Here is an 18,635-nt window from a genome sequence, read left to right as displayed (position 1 = left end):
ACTAATGTAATACTGCAACAACAACAAGAATATGGCAAAGCAATCAACTTTTTGTCCTGAATAGAAAGAGTTATGTTTAGGGCCAATCCAATACAGTAGTACTGTGTACCACTCTCTGCGTTTTCAAGCATAGTGTTGGCTGCATCATGTTATGGGTATGCTTGTAATTGCTAAAGACTGGGGAGTTTTTCAGGATATAAAAATAAATGGAACGGGAGCTAAGCACAGGCAAAACCCTCTAGGAAAACCTGGTTCAGTCTGCTTTCCACCAGACACAGAGATTAATTCACCTTTCAGCAGGACAATAACCTAAAACACAAGGAATAATCTACAATGGAGTTGCTTACCATGAAGACAGTGAATGTTCCTTGGTGGCTGAGTTACAGTTTTGACTTAAATCTACTTGAAAATCTATGGCAAGAGCCAAAAATGGTTGTCTAGAATTTTGAAAATAATAATGGGCAGGTGTGGAAAGCTCTTAGAGACTTACCCATGAAGACTCACAGCTGTAATCACTGCCAATGGTGTTTGTACAAAGTATTCACTCGGTGGTGTGAATACTTATGTAAATTACTTTGCAAAAATGTCTAGAAACATGTTTTCACTTAGTCATTATGGGGTATTGGGCATAGATGGGTGAAAAAAAGCACTTTAATTTTGAATTCAGGCTGTAAAAACAAAATGTGGAATAAGTCAAGGAGTATGAATACTTTCTGAAGGCACTGTACTACAACCTTGGGCCTTATTGCTTAAATATACACACATGCTATCAACTCACAAGAAAAATAGGAAAAGATGTCACACAGCTGAGTTTGCTTGTTGCAGGTGTGTGGGAACAATTTGAGGATGATACTTCAAGAGCAATTTGCAGGTTTTCTTTTTCTTTTAAGATATCGATATTATTACCACAAATGGCAAACAGAACCAGTATTTCTCTACCTTGACATTGTAACGTACCTCTGCAGGCTAGCGTAGCCACTTCTGTGAAGTTTGTTGTTGATGCTCTCAGCAGGACTGGGCTGAACTCCAGAGTGCTGTCCACTTTGGATAGCAACTGTATTTCCTAATAAAAAAAATATACAATAAACTCCTGCATGGGTAATACTGAATACATTTTAAGTAGACTACATAGAAGTACTCTGAGTACTCGCACAGAAACTTACCTTAACATAAAGTTTCTTTCCTCCTGAATTCAACATATAAATTCCTATTTTTGGCTCCCCTGTGGGACAGAATAAAGACATAATAGGTTAATGACATGTTATTGACAGAATCGAATAAATACTGTACTGCTGCCCAACAAAACACTGAAAATTGCACTTCTCTCTGTCGCCAGTAGGTGTCACTACGCACACAAAATGGATACATCCACCTTAAGACAGACCGTCAATAACAAAGCAATCTTCAGGGCTACTTGACATCCTCTTAGGTACTGTGACTGTACGCCGTGCACAGAATCTAAGGGCGTAACGCTGATGCTCTATGATGCCCATTCCAAGGTAGAAGGTAAATGCCCCATCTATCCCATTCATGCATGCCAATCACATCTTTTGTACACGAGACGAAAGATGACTGATAACACTCCTCACAGGAGGTCAGATGACTGACAATTAACTTAAAATTAGATCTAATGTTACTCACTAGGTGGTTTCAGTTCGGGTTTGATCTGGACAGTAGCACTAAGTGAAAGGAGGTGATTATGTTTACAGTATGCTGTGATCATAAAAACCTGAGTGCTCTACTCTACAGCAGCAGTGCAGCAGTTGGGTGGGCGAAAGTGCTGAGCCGACACGTCGGGGCTGATTCCCTAGGGCAATTCCTTTCAACCGCAGGTTTCTCTGCAAGTGAGACTGTGGATGAAAAGTACTTGTTCTACCGTTCACGCTTCACCTCCATCGATAGCGTTGTATTGGCAAACCAATGAATGACCAACCGTTCAATGGGAGTCCGTTCACCCAAGTTCACCGTTTTAATACTGTTTCACAGAAATACCATTTTGTAAACTGACATGACCCAGATTAAGTCTACTATTAGATTAAAATGTAAATGGAGAAAGCCAGGAAAACATCCCTTAGTTGTTTATGATGTAGAAGTCGGTGGACAAAAGAACAAGGAAAGAACATCTAATCACCCATGTCTGGCCCCTAGTATCAAACTGTAAACAATGGTTGCATCCCAAGTGGCACCCAATTCCCTATATAGTGCACTACTTTTGACCAGAGTCCTATGGGATCTGGTAAAAAAAAGTAGTGGACTATGTAGGGAATAGGGTGTCATTTGGGACAAACCTAATGTTAATCTACCATCAATCTACAGGCCTGGTGTGATAGGGATATTCTAGCAGGGAGATGTAGCCTACTCGACAGAGTATAGTCCGGCCTTGATAAGGGAGCACTAACGGTTCTGTGTATGTAATATGGGGTGTGGTGGTGATGAGGATACAGGATTAACTTGCACTGATGGGCTGATCTAAGATCAGTTTTGCCGTTTCCCCTTTAATAGTTAAGATGAGAATTTGGGGAAGGACATGTTTGATTCTACAACTAGCTGTGGTAATATGCTCAATGGCTCAGCAGTGGTAAGGCTCCCAAATCCGAATCAGTGTTTCTCCCAGATGTTTCTTTAGGTGGGGTACAAAGGACCCTAAACCCACAGACTACCAATATTCTATATTAAAACCAACCAACATCCTTAAAATATTTTAAGTTATTCCTAGCTCTCATGCCTTACCCCACCTCCATCACCAAAAACTAGTCCCCTAGCCCCAACACCCACCATTGGCGGAGCCGCGGCCCGTGGCTGGGGCGACCAACAGGACCAGGATGTGCTCGATGATGTAGGGCTTGAGCTTGTCCAGGTCAGCAGGGCGTTCTGTGCTTTCCGACAGCCTGATCTGGAGGTTGAGTCGCTGCTCTACCCCGGCCGCATGGTCCTCAACGCTCTGGAAGCAGGACCCCTGGGGAAACGGCAGGAAAGGCATACCAGTTACACAGAGGGAGCAAAGAAGGAGAAAGGGGGAGGGGGTTGGTTGAATAGAGCAGAGAGAATGAAGAGGAGTGTAGAACGAGCGATTAGTGGGAGAGTGGAACGTGGAGAGCGACAGGGGGGCAGAGGGACAGAAGGAGAGACAAATTAGTAAAATTGTGTAAGAAATGTCAACGAGGAAGAGATGAAGGGGGAGTATACTAAAAGAGAGTGTGTGTGTGTGTGTCTGCGTGTACAAACACACACACACACACACACAGTCAGCTAGAGGCAGAACAATGGGCAACAAGCTGCTTCTCTTCAGTCCCTCAGCACTGTACCTAACCCACTAACCCCCCTTTAATCTGGCAAGATCTGTATCTGAGGGGTGCAAAGCCTGGCTCATACCAGGCCTTGTCGTTTTAGGAGTAGGAGCGACTCAGGCCTGGACTTAAGAAACAGACAGCCATCTATCCCTGGCTAGACGCCACAGGGCCTGGGCCTACAATAACAAACACCAAGCCCCTGTGGATACAACAGATAGACTACCGGCCACTTCCTGAAGACGCCATATTAGTGCTTATCCCCCCTGACCATAGGAGTTGGCTATACTTCACAAACAGATCTGGGACCAGGCTACACCATACTAGAACTATTCACAAGGCATTATGAAAAAACAAACAAAACAAAGTTGGGTTAGGTTTGAGCGATAGAGTGGTGTGTAGGGGCTTGCGTCATTGGTGGCGATTGCGCCACCTGTGTTTAGGGAAGCTCCCGGCCAATTAAAAGGTCTCGCAAGGACGCAATTATGTTCCTAGCAAGTGGTCTCACTGTCCTTGGGGCTTCTTGAGGAACCAGACTGCAGTCAGATATCACAACACCGCAGCTCACTCAGATGTCCTGTACACATAATCCTTCAAAACAATTTCATCATGAGCAATGATTCTGCAGTAGACTTTAGAGCCCCAATTCATGTGACACAGGTAATAACTGACTACAGGAGAATAACCCTTGTGATTTATCATGTAGCCAAGAAGATAGTGAGTACACACAGTTAAGGAGTAGTCAGCACTCGTGCTGACAATAGTTGGAAAAAAAGAAAATAAACTTTAACGGCCATAAGTGCTATGAAAATGCCTGTAATATCAACGCTCAAAGTTATTCTTACAGTTAGCATGGAATAAGGACTTTGCAATTTAAACGTTTTGCCTTTAAAACACAAATAGGTTGCCTCGAAAATATCAAGTGGTCATACACATGCATTTCTGTTGAGTCTGGCAGCGTCTGTGTTTCGATTTTGGTAGCGCGTTCAATTTTGAACTAATATAAAGCATATTTCAGCCTTTCAATTTACATACTGAGAACATTATAGTGAAAACGCTGGTTTTAAAAAGTAATGAGATGCCCAAGTACCTGCGGCTGGCTGTACATGCTCTTGGGTAAACTGCACTCTAGCAGTAGCCCCAGGATAGTGATGTTGGAAGAATCTTCCTGTAACAGAGAACATAGAGTCAATGGTAGAAACTTACAATCAAGGAGGTTGATAGATAACTCAGCCTTCATTCCAATGCTCTTTGATGAGATGAATAGCTGGAAAGGTCATGTTGATTAGACTAAATAAATTAAAGGCAGTTTCATTAATCCACCACTCTTTTAGATGGAAGTCTAATGGGACTAGTGAGGAAATAAATGCAGGCATGTGTAGCATAAATAACAAACTAAACTAATTGTGTGAGGTTATATTAAGCAAAACATTGGTAACATACAGTTGAAGTCAGAAGTTTACATACACCTCAGCCAAATACATTTCAACTCAGTTTTTCACAATTCCTGACATTTAATCCTAGTAAAAATTCCATGTTTTAGGTCAGTTAGGATCACCACTTTATTTTAAGAATGTGAAATGTCAGAATAACAGGAGAGAGAATTACTTATTTCAGCTTTTATTTATTTCTTCACATTCCCAGTGGGTCAGAAGTTTACATGCACTCAATTAACAACAACCTCATGCTAATCGCATTAGCCTACGTTAACTCAACCGTCCCGCAGGGGACGCATGTGGCGGATGAATCAGAATTAGTTGGGTAACATAGATAATTAAGATGTCTTATCTGCATAATATGCTTATGTGATATACTTGTTATTAGAATGTATCCCTTTGGACTCTAGTGTTGGCAGTTGCACTTCTTCCCTCAGCTAGGGCTCAGTCACCTGGGGCCCAGAGAGGGGAGAGGTCAGGCTTGTCTTTCACATGTCCCTGGTGCTATGCAGAATATCAGAAAGGGAAGAGGACAGGAGAGAACATTGTCTTCATGTGAATGTGTCTTTACCTATTCTAAAACATGTGAAGAGATGGCGTGATTAATGGGGAATCAATTAGTGGTTTCCACAATGTTTGTGTGCCAGTCACGCCCTCCTTTGGCCTTGGGGGGTGTGTGTGGTAGTGTCTGGAGTTGACCATTGGTTGAGTTGGCGTTTTTGTGCTAGAAATAACAGGAACGAGATAGGAACCTCGTCTTAGGGAAAAAAACTGAACAATCATTTATAGCGAATCCTATCTGGCTACGGGATACTCCTTTCTCATTTAAAAGGTCTCACCTTGTGACCCATTCTATGTATCTGTTGTTCGTCATGTAGGTTGAAAGGGGTGTATCTTGGCTATAAAATACCTTTGTACTTTTGTCTCGGCACTTTCAACGGATCATTAGAAATGGTGAATCGTTGACAAGTCGATTTAGTTTAAGTGTAACTTGAACTTGTGTGATAAGTGTCTCTCCTCATTTGATAGTAAAGAAATGAACCACCACACCCACCAATCCTGAAGAAGTTTTAATGAAGCTGACAATTGAGGACTTGTGAGGAGTGTGTTTGTCAAACTAGACACTAATGTATTTGTCCTCTTGCTCAGTTGTGCACCGGGGCCTCCCACTCCTCTTTCTATTCTGGTTAGAGACAGTTAGTGCTGTTCTGTGAAGGGAGTAGTACACAGCGCTGTACAAGATCTTCAGTTTCTTGGCAATTTCTCACATGGAATAGCCTTCATTTCTCAGAACAAGAATAGACTGACGTGTTTCAGAAGAAAGTTATTTGTTTCATGCCATTTTGAGCCAGATTGACATCTGACATCAAACCCACAAATGCTGATGCTCAACTAGTCTAAAGGCCAGTTATACTGCTTCTTTAATCAGTACAAAAGTTGTTTTCAGCTGTGCTAAAATAATTGCAAAAGGGTTTTTTAATGATCAATTAGCCTTTTAAAATGATCAACTTGGATTAGCAAACAACTTCCATTGGAACGCAGGAGTGATAGATGCCGATAATGAGCGCTTATGAAGTTATTTCATTAAAAATGATTTTAAAATGTATTTTTTTTTTATTGTTTTAAAATCAGCCGTTTCCAGCTACACTAGTCATTTACAACATTAACAATGTCTACAATGTATTTATGATGAATTTTGTGTTATTTTAATGGACAGAAATTAGCTTTTCTTTCAAAAACAATGACATTTCTAATTGACCCCAAACTTTTGAAAGGTGGTGTACATGACCAGCATCATTGCCCTGAGTCATTGAACCCTATGACCTTTGTGGTTCTAGACCGGGTTATTTACTGTAAAGTCTTTTGTGACAACTATTGATGTAAGAAGGGCTTTATAAATTCAAAACTGATTGATTGATTTATCAACATGACCTATAGGTTATCCCAACTACAAGGCAGATCTCTTTGACACAAGTCTTCACTAGTCAAGACCTTATACTTAGGTGACAGTATTCATACATGACAGTGTATTTGGATTGGTGCGTAGTGCGTTATTTAATATCAAAAGTGGTGGTGAGCTCAAAGCTCCAGTACACACTGTGAAATAACAGTAACCTCGTCCAATGACTTGGTGAGAGAGAAAGAGAGAGACTTAATTTCAACCTCCCCACTAAAGAGCCAGAGAGAGAAATAAAGATAGAAAGTGAGACAGAAATACAGTGACAGGGTGTATGAAATAAAGGGAAGGGGGAACTAAATTTGAATCTGGCTGCCAAAACTCGGTCTATATTTAAACCTGTTCATATGTTCAGCAGCTCAACAGGCCGTGTTACAGCAACACAAACCACAGACACCGTACAGGAACAACTTTACTCTCACAACGCCTGTCTACCTCGCATAAAAGTATATCCAGATCAGTGAAGAAACTATGGTTGTCCCAAATGGCACCCTATTCTATTTATAGTGCATTATTTCAACACTACCCTATTTTCTATATAGGAGCACTGATCAAAGGTAGTGTACTATATAGGCAATAGGGGGGCATTTATTTAAGACGCAGCCCATATTTTGTTTTGTAAAACTTCAGTGTTGTAACAGAAGAGCGTGTTAAAAATAAGTGGTCGATTTATTAAGTGAGCCATACTGAGAAATAACAAAAACAACCATCTTGCAATAAATGTTTAAATAAAGACTAGAAGCAAGTCTGAGTGATTGTGAGAACGCAGCCAGGCTGACATTTTGTAACTGCCACCTGCTTCCTGTTGCCGAGGGTAACGCTCCTCCGAAGAAGCCTTGTGTCGCTTTCACGTCTTCCCTTGATGTTTTTAAAAGTGGGTGCGAGTGCGTGTGTGATGGGACTGTTTTCATGCTCCGCGTGCGTGTGTGTGTGTGTGCACAAGAGTGTGATTGTGTATACACAAATATGAACGTGATTGATCATGTGTGTGCATGCATGAATGTGTATATACCTTGTGTGTGCGCGTACGCCTCATGCAAGTGTGTGTTTATGCCTCTGTGTTGGGTTCTCTCTGTATTGGGACTGGCAACGAGGGGAAGATTGACATCTGATAGCCAGCAGCTGACAATACAGCAAGGCCTGCACACTGCAGAGCAGGGCAGAGGGCCATGCTAGCAAGTTTTCTGTGGTAAATGTGTTTGCTTGTTGTTATGGCATGTGTGTAAGTCTTTATAGTACTGTGGTAAACATATGTATCCTGTTGCCACATGTCTGTTGACTTCCTTGTCCAGGAACAATTGCCTGTTGGGCAATAAATCAAGTGTGTTGAGTTGAATGGAATGGACGTACCTGAGTTTGGCTAAGCTTGATGCTCTGGATGTGGGGGAATATGAGGACACTGTCCTTCCTATTGACCCCCTTTAAAGAGCCCCGGTGGACGCCCAAACCAAAAACCTGGGTGAAAGGACATCACTGTTAAAGAGACAGTTCATATAATATGACAGAAATTACTTATTTTACCTCGAGAGATGTCTAATGTGTCAGAAGAGTGTGCAATCCAAAAGTGGAGTTTTGTTTACTTGGCCATTGTAAAGGGACTGATTAGACCACAGAATATTAAATCAAAGGGAGTGAATGAATCCAAGGTCGCATGCTAATGTTGCTTATGCTAATAGTGGCCATGATGTATACAACACCGGAGAGTGAATCATCATAATAAACACAATCCACATATTTAAAGGAAACTAAAGTTATTTAATGATTGGGTGTACTAAATTGTGCCTTTTCACTGATAAACAGAATATATTTAGGCCTAGGCACCCTTCCCTCCCTGCCAAGAACCATGAACGAATGCTGATTTAACTATTAATAGGGCTTTGGGCATTTAGTCACTCTGTTATTAACACCCATCTGCTTTGATGAGTCTTTAAAAAGGTCAGGGGTCAAAGGTGCCAAATATCACATCACAGCCATTACTTCCTGTGTTTCAAAACGATTGCAAAACTAACTTCAACATGCCTTCCACCAAGCACACAATGTTCTTTTTGAGTCCATATTAAAAACAGATCCCTGGCTGTGGGTCAGGGCATAAGTCCCAAATAGAACCCTAGTCTATAGTGCAGGAATATATATTTTTTATTAAAACACTTTTACCCCATTTTCTCCCCAATTTCGTGGTATCCAAGTGGTAGGTACAGTCTTGTCTCATTGCTGCAACTCCTGTACGGACTCGGGAGAGGCGAAGGACGAGAGCCGTGAGTCCCCCGAAACACAACCCAGCCAAGCTGCACTGCTTCGTCACACAATGCCCGCGTAACCCGATAGCCAGCCGCACCAATGTGTCGGAGGAAACACTGTACACCTGGTGACTGTGTCAGCGTGCACTGCGCCCAGCCCGCCACAGAAGTCGCTAGAGCGCGATGGGACAAGAACATCCCTGCGGCCAAACCCTCCCCTAACCCGGACGATGCTGGGCCGTTTTGTGCACCGCCCCATGGGTATCCCAGTCGCGGCCGGCTGCGACTGAGCCTGGACTCGAACCAGGATCTCTAGCGACACAGCTAGCACTGCGAGGCATAGCGCACTACTTTTGACCACAGTCATACAGGCACTGGTGAAAAGTAGTGCAGTAAATAAGGAGCCGTTTGCGACATAGACCGGAGAGCATTAGTATCATATGCTCATATCACTACTGACCTGGTAAGAGAGAACCCCGTGGGCCGATGTGTTTATAAATAATGAGTTTTCTACGTTGCCCTCCTCCGTCGGGAGGAAGACCAGTTTAAATGAGGCCTTCCCTCTGGGTGGGATTACCTGAAAGCAGAGAGGACACGGGGTCAGGGTTCACTGAAAGGCAATGACTACGTTACAATGTCCATACTAGCATGGCTTCATACTCTGTACTATGCTGGTGAGGCACACAACTTCCACCCATTCTATGAGAATCATGCAGAGAATGATTTGTGGGTTAATTTCAGCATGGAATCGGTAGGAGAAAACGTGATATGCAAGAATGTAACATGCACTGTTGTCAGACTGATGCAACTTTGTGCTTGATTTATTTTCTAAGCAGAGCAGGGAAATGCTGTGGGTTTCAATGGCAGTTTGAGAGTTTAAATAGCTGTACTGGTGGCCCAAGGGACTGACATGAGAAAGAAGGGGGAGTGGAGAGGTGAGTGAGGTGAGAGGTAGACGAAGAGAGGAAAAAACAGTGTGAGAGAGAAAGAGAGAGAAACAAAACAGAGATTGTTGCGAGAAACTAGATGCAGAGGGGTGTGGTTGGGTGAGAGAGGGAGGGAGTGTCCGAGGGAGGGCACACACACACACTCACCCTTCTGTGGAACGAAGGCATGTGAAAATGTCCGCTGGATGTAAACATTGACAGCAGTGTCACTGGAAGTTCCTGGCTGGGGTTGTGTATGTATATGGTTTCAGCTCTTGGCAGCCCCAGTGGCCTACAGAGAGACAGAGATGGAGAGAGATGGACACAACAAGCACCTCTCATTGTTCTATCCAGGCATAGTAAACATCAAGCTATACTGAACAAAAATATACATGCAACACTCAAAGACTTTGCTGCGTTACAGTTCCTATAACGAAATAAGTCAATTGAAATGAATTCATTAGGCCCTAATCTATGGATTTCACATTACTGGGAATACAGATCTGTTGGTCACAGATACCTTAAAAAAAATATAAATAAATAAAAAAAAAATATATATATATATATATATACACACATTTTTTTTTAAATGGGGGGGGCACGGAAACTAGTCAGTATCTGGTGTGACCATCATTTGCCTCATGCAGCGTGACGCATCTCCTTCACATAGAGTTGATCAGGCTGTTGATTGTGGCCTGTGCAATGTTGCCCCAATCCTCTTGTGCGAAGTAGCTGGATATTGGCGGGAACTGAAAACACGTCGTACACGTTGATCCAGAGCATCCCAAACATGCTCAACGCTTGACATGTCTGGTGAGTATGCAGAACATGGAAGAACTGGGACATTTTTAGCTTCCAGGAATTGTGTACAGATTCTTGCGACATGCGGCCGTGCATTATCATGCTGAAACATGAGGGGATGGCGGGGGATGAATGGCACGACAATGGACCTCGTCGTGGCATCTCTGTGCATTCAAATTGATATCGATAAAATGCAATTGTGTTCGTTGTCTGTAGCTTATGCCTGCCCATACCATAACCTCACCACCACCAACGTTGACATCAGCAAACTGCTCGCCCACCACACAACGCCATACATGTTGTCTAGGGGTTGTGATGACAATCGGACGTACTGCCAAATTCTCTAAAACGACGTTGGTAGAGAAATTAACATTCAATTATCTGGCAACAGCTCTAGCGGACATTCCTGCAGTCAGCATGCCATTGGAAGCTCCCTCAAAACTTGAGACATCTGTGGCATTGTGTGACCATGCTGCACATTTTAGAGTGGCATTCTATTGGGTCCAGCACAAGGTGCACCTGTGTAATGATCATGCTGTTTAATCAGTGTAGAATACTTTATCGCAATTGGACATCGACAAAGTAATATTTCTAAACTACTATGAAACTAACTTTTGTTTAAGTACAATTTAGACATTGTTACCTCATTTGCAGTTTTACCATGATTACATTCTAGTTACCACTGTAGTTATAGAGTAACTTCAGGGCAAAGTTTTTCCGATTGTGTCAACACTGACATAGCATCAACACTTGACCATGAGCTGGAAATGTCCCTTTAATAGTGATGTTTCCTCTAAGGACAGATCTAGGATCTGTCCCGCTTCCACTTCCCTCCCCCAATCCTAACCTTAACCATTAGCGGAAGGATATGCAAATCTGACTCAAGATCAGTATCTAGGGGCAACTTCACCCTACACCATTTTATTGACTACAAGTTAGCACTTCCTAGAAACGAGGAAGTCACTTTTGCTCCTCTGACACTTCTCCGGGGCAGACATCAAAGGAGAAAACGTAACATAGTTCAGATCAACCACAAAAACGAAGCGAGCGCAGCCTGCTATTAAAAGGTCTATGGTGACCTTTGGAGCTATGCTTAGCGCTCTCCATTTAGCCTTTCAATATTTTGATGCGTTTGGAATAAAAAAGGGGGCACAGCAACGAAGGCAGGAGTCACCTGTGTCCCTCTTAAAGGAGAGGTTTGCAGATAAACTTAATAGCTGCAGGTGCAAGCTTTCCTCATGCTAGCGTCATCATAACCATAAGCCAGGAATATAGAAATACACCGGATAGTAACTTTTAGAGCTACTGTACAACGTAAAGTCATTGGCTAGGTCAAACTCCATTTCCTAACGTGATTAATTAACAGATAGAGGAGTTTTAACCTTGCCTATTTTATAATCTAGATGTTTCCTCAATTCAACGCTGATGGCAAAAGACAGCAGAAATTCCATCCTCTTTATGCGAAGCTACTGCATGTCTTAGCCACTCGTATCACATGACTGGGGACCTGCATTGTTGTAGGGACAGGGGGGTTTGTTGTATGTTTAAACTACGGGATGACGAGTAAATACTGCGAAAGTAGTGCACTACACATAGGGAATAGAGTGCCCATATGGCTCTGGTCAAAGTAGTGCATTATATAGGGTGCCACTGGGCTCTGGTCAAAAGTAGTGCAATATATAGGAAAGAGGGTGACATTTGGGACACATCTTCGGTCGATAAAAGGTCTGTTTGGGCATGCCTGGTTCCCTCTGTGCTGCCTGGCAAACGGAAAAAGGAGGGTGTGCTAATGTTGCATATAAACACGGTATATTGCCATTGCTGAAATTACTGGGCTGTTGGGTTAGCCTAGTTAGTGAGTGGCTAGCAAGGCTAGTGGGCGGGGATGAGGTTGAGTTTAACACCTTGTGCTGGCGTGCTTGTGTTATGGCTGCTTTTCTTGATGCCACTGTAAAACAAGGGCGTGGGATTGCATTGTTTAAACACTTCAGTCATATAGCAACCATTGTCCAAAGCAATAAGGTATGGACGAGGATACATCCTAGGTCGGACCTAGTGTTTACTAGTTTGTTAAAACGTTAGGAATGGGGTATTTCTCAGATTTAGAAACAGAAATAATTAACAAATACCTATCTTGGATACTTGGATCAATAGATAAACAAAATGGGAAATAAACAGACCTTGGAGGGAAAAAAATGTGAATATGGCTCAAAAATGAATAAATATGTCAGAGGATACATTTTTTCAGCTGCAAATAGTAGCAGTGGGGACAGCCGTCCAAGCACAACAAAGAGTCTCGCTATTCTGGTGATTGTTTTGGGAGCGGGGAGGCAAACAGCAGAGTTCTAAACGTTTCCCCTTGGGTCTGACCCTCTCCCTTATTCAGTCTCGCGCTTATGGGAAGAGAGCTGAGCTGCTCATGACCTTATTTGGTCGTCATCTGTCTGTTCCTTTGGCTTCCTCTGCGTTTAAAAGGCCCCTCTGCTTTATACAGAGAGCTTCTCCACTTCTACTGCTTTTTATCATCGTTTTCTATGCATGTGATTCTTCATGGGGGCTTCCGGTGACATAATCCAGACATGGTTAGGTAAAGGTTACAGATATTTTGTTGATTTTGGCATACGACGCTATTTCCACATTACTCTGATAACTGTCGGATTGTGATTTGGAGTCGGTGTCTTTTGCACCCACCCATGTGTACGTCTAAAATGAGGTGGTTGGTTATAGTAGCTCCAAACACGGGATTTATCAATGTCTTGACGTCGGCTTATGTTTATGAATCGTTTTCTATGAAACCAGGAAGTGAGAGAAATAAACTCACTGTGCCCCAAACTCCAGCGATGGCGGCTGGAAGCGCAGCGGCCTTCCATTCTCCGGCACATAGAATGAGGAGCTGGCGAAAGAAAGACAAAGAGAAGAACACATTTATGTACACGTACACCTATCAACTCAGTGGAGTTCCAATGGGACCTTATCCTATGAAACAAGTGAGCGCTAGGGCGACTCTCCTATCTAACACAGCCAGAGTGGTGGCCAAATCTCGAGTCCTCTGAGACACTTGATCGTCCTACTCGTAAAAACAAATATACATAAAAATATAACAAAAGGCAGAGAGGGGTGTCAGAGATGAATTAGGGGGATTTAAATGGAAGTCTCCCGCTTGCCAAATCCATTTCACACCCCATTGGGGGGGGGGGGGGGGGCTCGAGTTGAAACACGACAAAGACAATGAGAGTTCTTTATTAAAAGAGCTGCTTTACAGTGTCTTTGGAAAACTCAAGCCGCATGTGTTGGGAGTTGGACTTAAACCTGCTTTCATCAACACCAATGTGGGTCCTTCTATTTGTGATTGGAATTCTACTCATTTCAATAAGGTAAATAATAGCCTGGTTTCTGTATGTTTAGACACCAAATAGAAGAAAAATGGGAGAGACTGCCTGGGACTTGTCCAATGAGAAATTACCTATTTTTTATCGTTGCAAAATGTTTTAGATAGTTTTTCGTTGCCGTAATGAACATGCAGCCCTGCATTGCACTGCAAGCGAGCGTCGAGGCACGCAGCAAAACAACGCAGCCAATCGCCAGTGACACCGTTACAACAGAAAGTGGGGGTTTCTAATTCTGAGCTTCAATAAGAATAGCTCTCGGACATCAGACACACACACCTCCTTCAGTTTCATATTAGAAACTCTAAACTATCAGAAGTGTGAATCCAATGTTGCCAAGGAGCCTTCAATGTTGCACAATTGCCGCAGGTACAAGTATATTCCGCTATGCATCTTATTTATCAAACGTGTACAGCGTACAGATACAGGGCCTTTGAGCGGAAAATCGGTCAGACAGCGCGAGAGCTGCGGCTACAGCATCTCAAACAGCAAACGCATACATCGGCAACAGAAGGCAGGCTTCATCACTGTCACACACCACTTTGCAATGAGCTGGAGGCAGTATGCATATACTTAATTGTTTGAAAACTGAACGTATTAATACATATTATGGAGGCATGTCTTACCTTTCTTCAAAGTAGCCTTAGCCCAAAATCAGTCCATATCAGTGGAAGCAATCATTTCATATAAACTTTATTTCACTACCCAGTAGCCACAATCCTAGTCATATTAGCAATCCGTGCTAGTTTTTGCATATTAGATCTCCCCTCTTAAAAGCATGTCTAAAGTATACTTTCATCTTGGTCACATAAAACCACTTGCATGTGCGGTGCCCTTTTGACAACTGGGTTATCCCGCTAATTGCATTATGGAACGAACATTCGCGAGTAGCCTCCTTGCTGCCCTGTGTGCATTGCTGCGCTTATAACGTGTAGAAATAGTTGGTCAACATTTTAAGCTAAACGTTGTGATCTGTTGCATCACACATTGTTATGTAGCCTACTGGTTGTATGAATTAGGGATCTATCATCTCACAACTGTCCCAGAGTCTGTTTGGAATAGGGTATTTCTTTCTAGGCAAGGTGACCAATAGAATAGGTAAACCTTTCTACTGTGGGGGATAGTAGATTGACAGGCTAGTGATTCTGCTGTTGGTTACTTGTCTTCGCGGAGGAAATGTAAATGTGGACAGTTATTCTAACATCTTCAAAGTGCACGTCAGAATCATCGTTGCATCCTCGACTTGCATGTTCTGTTAATATAAATGACCATAATCTAAATGTGTTTTTTGTCATTCTGAGCACTGTGGGTGGACGACCTAATCAGGTTACACATCCAATGCATATGGGTCCGATAATTTCTCAAATGTCCGGTAAATGAAAATCCCGTCGGGTAAATGAAAATCCCCCAAATGGATACCCTGGCTGGGTTCTAGTGTTGATAAACATGTTTATTTGACACGTTGATTGTTGGAATGGATGGGGATGCCCATCAACTAGCTCAGTGTTTCCCAATCCTAGTCCTGGGGACCCAAATTGATGGGGGCATAAAATAAATCGACAGCTACACATCGGGATAGGGTTAAAACGAGCTGCCTGCTAATTATCTATAGGCTGTGTTTCAACCTGTCAATTTCCAATTATTTTCTAACAGTTTGAATTGAAGTGTGTACCGCCTCCTCATTAATTCAAATAGAAGTAGCCCATTTCAGTGTTGTTTGAGGCTTAATTTAGCTGGACAAGCTACAAGCTTCCCTCTTCGAGAAGAGCCCTTCCCCATTTCTTCTGCACAAAGTATGCAGACATTTGCAGTCTTGCACAAACTGGTACATTTTCTGACTGGCCGCTCACATTGTTGCATTGTTGTTTTCCTTACAAATAATAACTTTGGACATGTGTAAGTTGCTATCAAAGTAATTGCCTTATTTTCTGTGTATCGTGTTGTTTCTACTGTAGCATACAGTATGTATGTATGTATGTATGTATGTAAGTATTCACAGTTTTATTCACGGTTTCAAGTACTGGTGACAAATAATGCATTCTGATTATTGCATAGATTGTAATGGACACCTAGGATGTGTGTAAAATACTTTCTTGGTATTTTGTTGTACTGATTATAATGAGCTACTGCTAAGCTATTTGCCAGCTATGTGTGGCGCCATGTTTGTTGACATTATACAATGCATTCTGGGTGTCACGTCTGTCAGACCAAAGATGTTATGAGGTGAAGGAATGGTTCACTTATCTTTCGAGTAAACTTCCAGAAGTGAATGGAGGAAAGTGGATGATCGTAGATGACACACCCCCTTGAGCATGCATACTGAAAACAGACCAAACTCATCTCATCTTTGGTTGACGCAAAAAAAAAACTAAAATGGCAGCTTGCACAAACTACCCATCGTCGGATTACTTTTGATTTCTAGAAAGTGTTTAACTCAATTATTTCGATCAACTTTGAGCTCACCTGTGATGTGACGATTTATAAATAGTAACTGCCATTAGCTAATTCATATTGTGGTTTCTGTCAGCCGAAAGTGCTCTAAATAGGTAAATCTTCCCGTAGTTAGCGCTAGGACTAATGTAGCATACATTTCCCAGTTTAGATGATTGTGTATGCTGTCACTATTTCTGTGAATGTCTGAACATGACATCCAAAAATAAAAAACTGTTCACATTCAGGACATAACTTTTTATGGACTGTGTTTGTGGGAAAAAAGTGTGGCCAGCTCAAATGCTGACTGTTGCATCGATCGAAACTGGACGTTCTAATCACACTGGTTTGAGCGTACGCTGTAGAATGATCACACCCGTTTGTTGGTACATGTGAAAAGGTTAAATAGGGAGCCAATTTGTTTTCAGCACTTATTTCCATGACTGATCAAAAGCCATTTTCTTATGATCTCTCATCTCTCTGAAGCAGTGAGCAAGAGAGTTTGGAACATCGAATCGCAATCAAATCAAAGTATCAACTTGCAATAGATATAGAATCATGAAACACCAGCATCGCAACACAGGTCCCTGGCAATTCCCAGCCCTACTGGGAAACCAAATGGGTGCACACACCTGCTTCCACTTATCATGTCTTGATGAGTTGATAAGTAGAATCAGGTGGGTTAGTGTGCTGTGTTATTGCCAGGGCTAAAACTAAAATGTGCACCTCGTTGGGTCACCAGGACCAGTATTGAGAAACACTGGGCCCTAGGCTATAAGTAGCGGGCTGGTACATTGACAAATCCATGTACATCAGCTAGGCTAGACTGTCTTGAGACCATGGCAAAATCCACTTGGCTCCAGGATGAAGTTTCCACCCAAGGTACAAATCAAGGATCAGCTTTCCATCCCTCAAGCCTAACCTTAACCATTAGTGGGGGAAATGCTACACTGACCCAAGATCAGCATTTAGGGGCACCTTCCCCCTACTCCATCTTCCTGAGACTGAGTGGGTTACATTGTCTTGGCACCTGCGACAAGACGGTCAGGTTTGCACACTAAAAATGGCTCTGTTACACAAATAGCATTTTAAAAAAGAAACCCAGACACAGCCTACAACATATTGTAATGGGAACTCAGTTAGTACACATGCACCCCGCCCACTATCCCTTACTCTCTCACCAAAAATCAACTTGTGCTTTCTATCTGAATGACACACTATATGACGGCAAGTACGAGGTCATTTCTGCCACCCTGCTGCGACCAGTGCGTTGTTTGTGGTGGCCATATGTGTGTGTGACGTCCCATTCCAATGAGCACTGTGACGGAGATCCGCACTGCAGGGAGCCAGCAGCTGCTGTGTGTGAGGAGGAGAACCTGATCTGGCCCTGTTGACAGAGGGCTGACACAGCTGTTCAGTGAGTTGACGGCAGAGACGAAACACTGCTCCTGAAGACCCTAACTAGCTTTAACAATATACAGTGGCAAGAAAAAAAAAAGTGTGAAACCTCAATATATTTCTGCATAAATTGGTCACAAAATGTTATCTTCATCTAGGTCACAACAATAGACAAACAGTCTGCTTAAACTAATAACACAAACAATTATACGTTTTCATGTCTTTATTGAACCCAATGTGTAAACATTCACAATGCAGGGGGGAAAAGTATGTGAATCCTTGAATTTATTAACTGGTTGACCCTCCTTTGGCAGCAATAAACTCAACCAAACATTTTCTGTAGTTGTGGATAAGACCTGCACAACGGTCAGGAGGAATTTTGGACCATTCCTCATTACATAACTGTTTCAGTTCAGCAATATTCTTGGGAGGTCTGGTGTGAACCGTTCTCTTGAAGTCATGCCACACCATCTCAATTGGATTGAGGTCAGGACTCTGACTGGGCCACTCCAGAAGGTGTATTTTCTTCTGTTGTAGCCATTCTGTTGTTGATTTACTTCCGTGTTTTGGGTCGTTGTCCTGTTGCGTCACCCAACTTCAGTTGAGCTTCAATGTGTAGTTTTGCAAACATCAGACGTGCGGCAATGTTTTTTTGGACAGCAGTGGCTTATTCCATGGTGTCCTCCCATGAACACCATTCTTGTTTAGTGTTTTACGTTTTGTAGACTTGTCAACAAAGATGTTAGCATGTTAGGGAGTTCTGTAAGTCTTTAGCTG

General features: G+C 42.5%; 1 protein-coding gene across 4 annotated transcripts in view; it reads right to left on the bottom strand.

Annotated features, from left to right (window-relative positions):
* The window catches only part of tmem131l (transmembrane 131 like), a 100,097-nt gene that overhangs the window by 38,957 nt on the left and 42,505 nt on the right, over window positions 1-18,635 (bottom strand). For all 4 annotated transcript variants that reach the window (XM_021619108.2, XM_021619107.2, XM_021619105.2 and 1 more), the window contains exons 4-11: window positions 13,466-13,537; window positions 10,012-10,135; window positions 9,378-9,494; window positions 8,031-8,135; window positions 4,378-4,455; window positions 2,776-2,956; window positions 1,164-1,222; window positions 958-1,063 (exon numbers count right to left, since the gene is read on the bottom strand). In XM_021619108.2, coding sequence (XP_021474783.2) covers window positions 958-1,063; window positions 1,164-1,222; window positions 2,776-2,956; window positions 4,378-4,455; window positions 8,031-8,135; window positions 9,378-9,494; window positions 10,012-10,135; window positions 13,466-13,537 — 842 coding nt within the window. The remainder of the gene's footprint in view (window positions 1-957; window positions 1,064-1,163; window positions 1,223-2,775; window positions 2,957-4,377; window positions 4,456-8,030; window positions 8,136-9,377; window positions 9,495-10,011; window positions 10,136-13,465; window positions 13,538-18,635) is intronic.

This window comes from Oncorhynchus mykiss, chromosome 10, assembly GCF_013265735.2.
Source record: "Oncorhynchus mykiss isolate Arlee chromosome 10, USDA_OmykA_1.1, whole genome shotgun sequence".
NCBI lineage: Eukaryota > Metazoa > Chordata > Actinopteri > Salmoniformes > Salmonidae > Oncorhynchus > Oncorhynchus mykiss.
The sequence above is the reverse complement of the archived record's forward strand: the minus strand, read 5'-3'. Positions and strand labels throughout refer to the sequence as shown.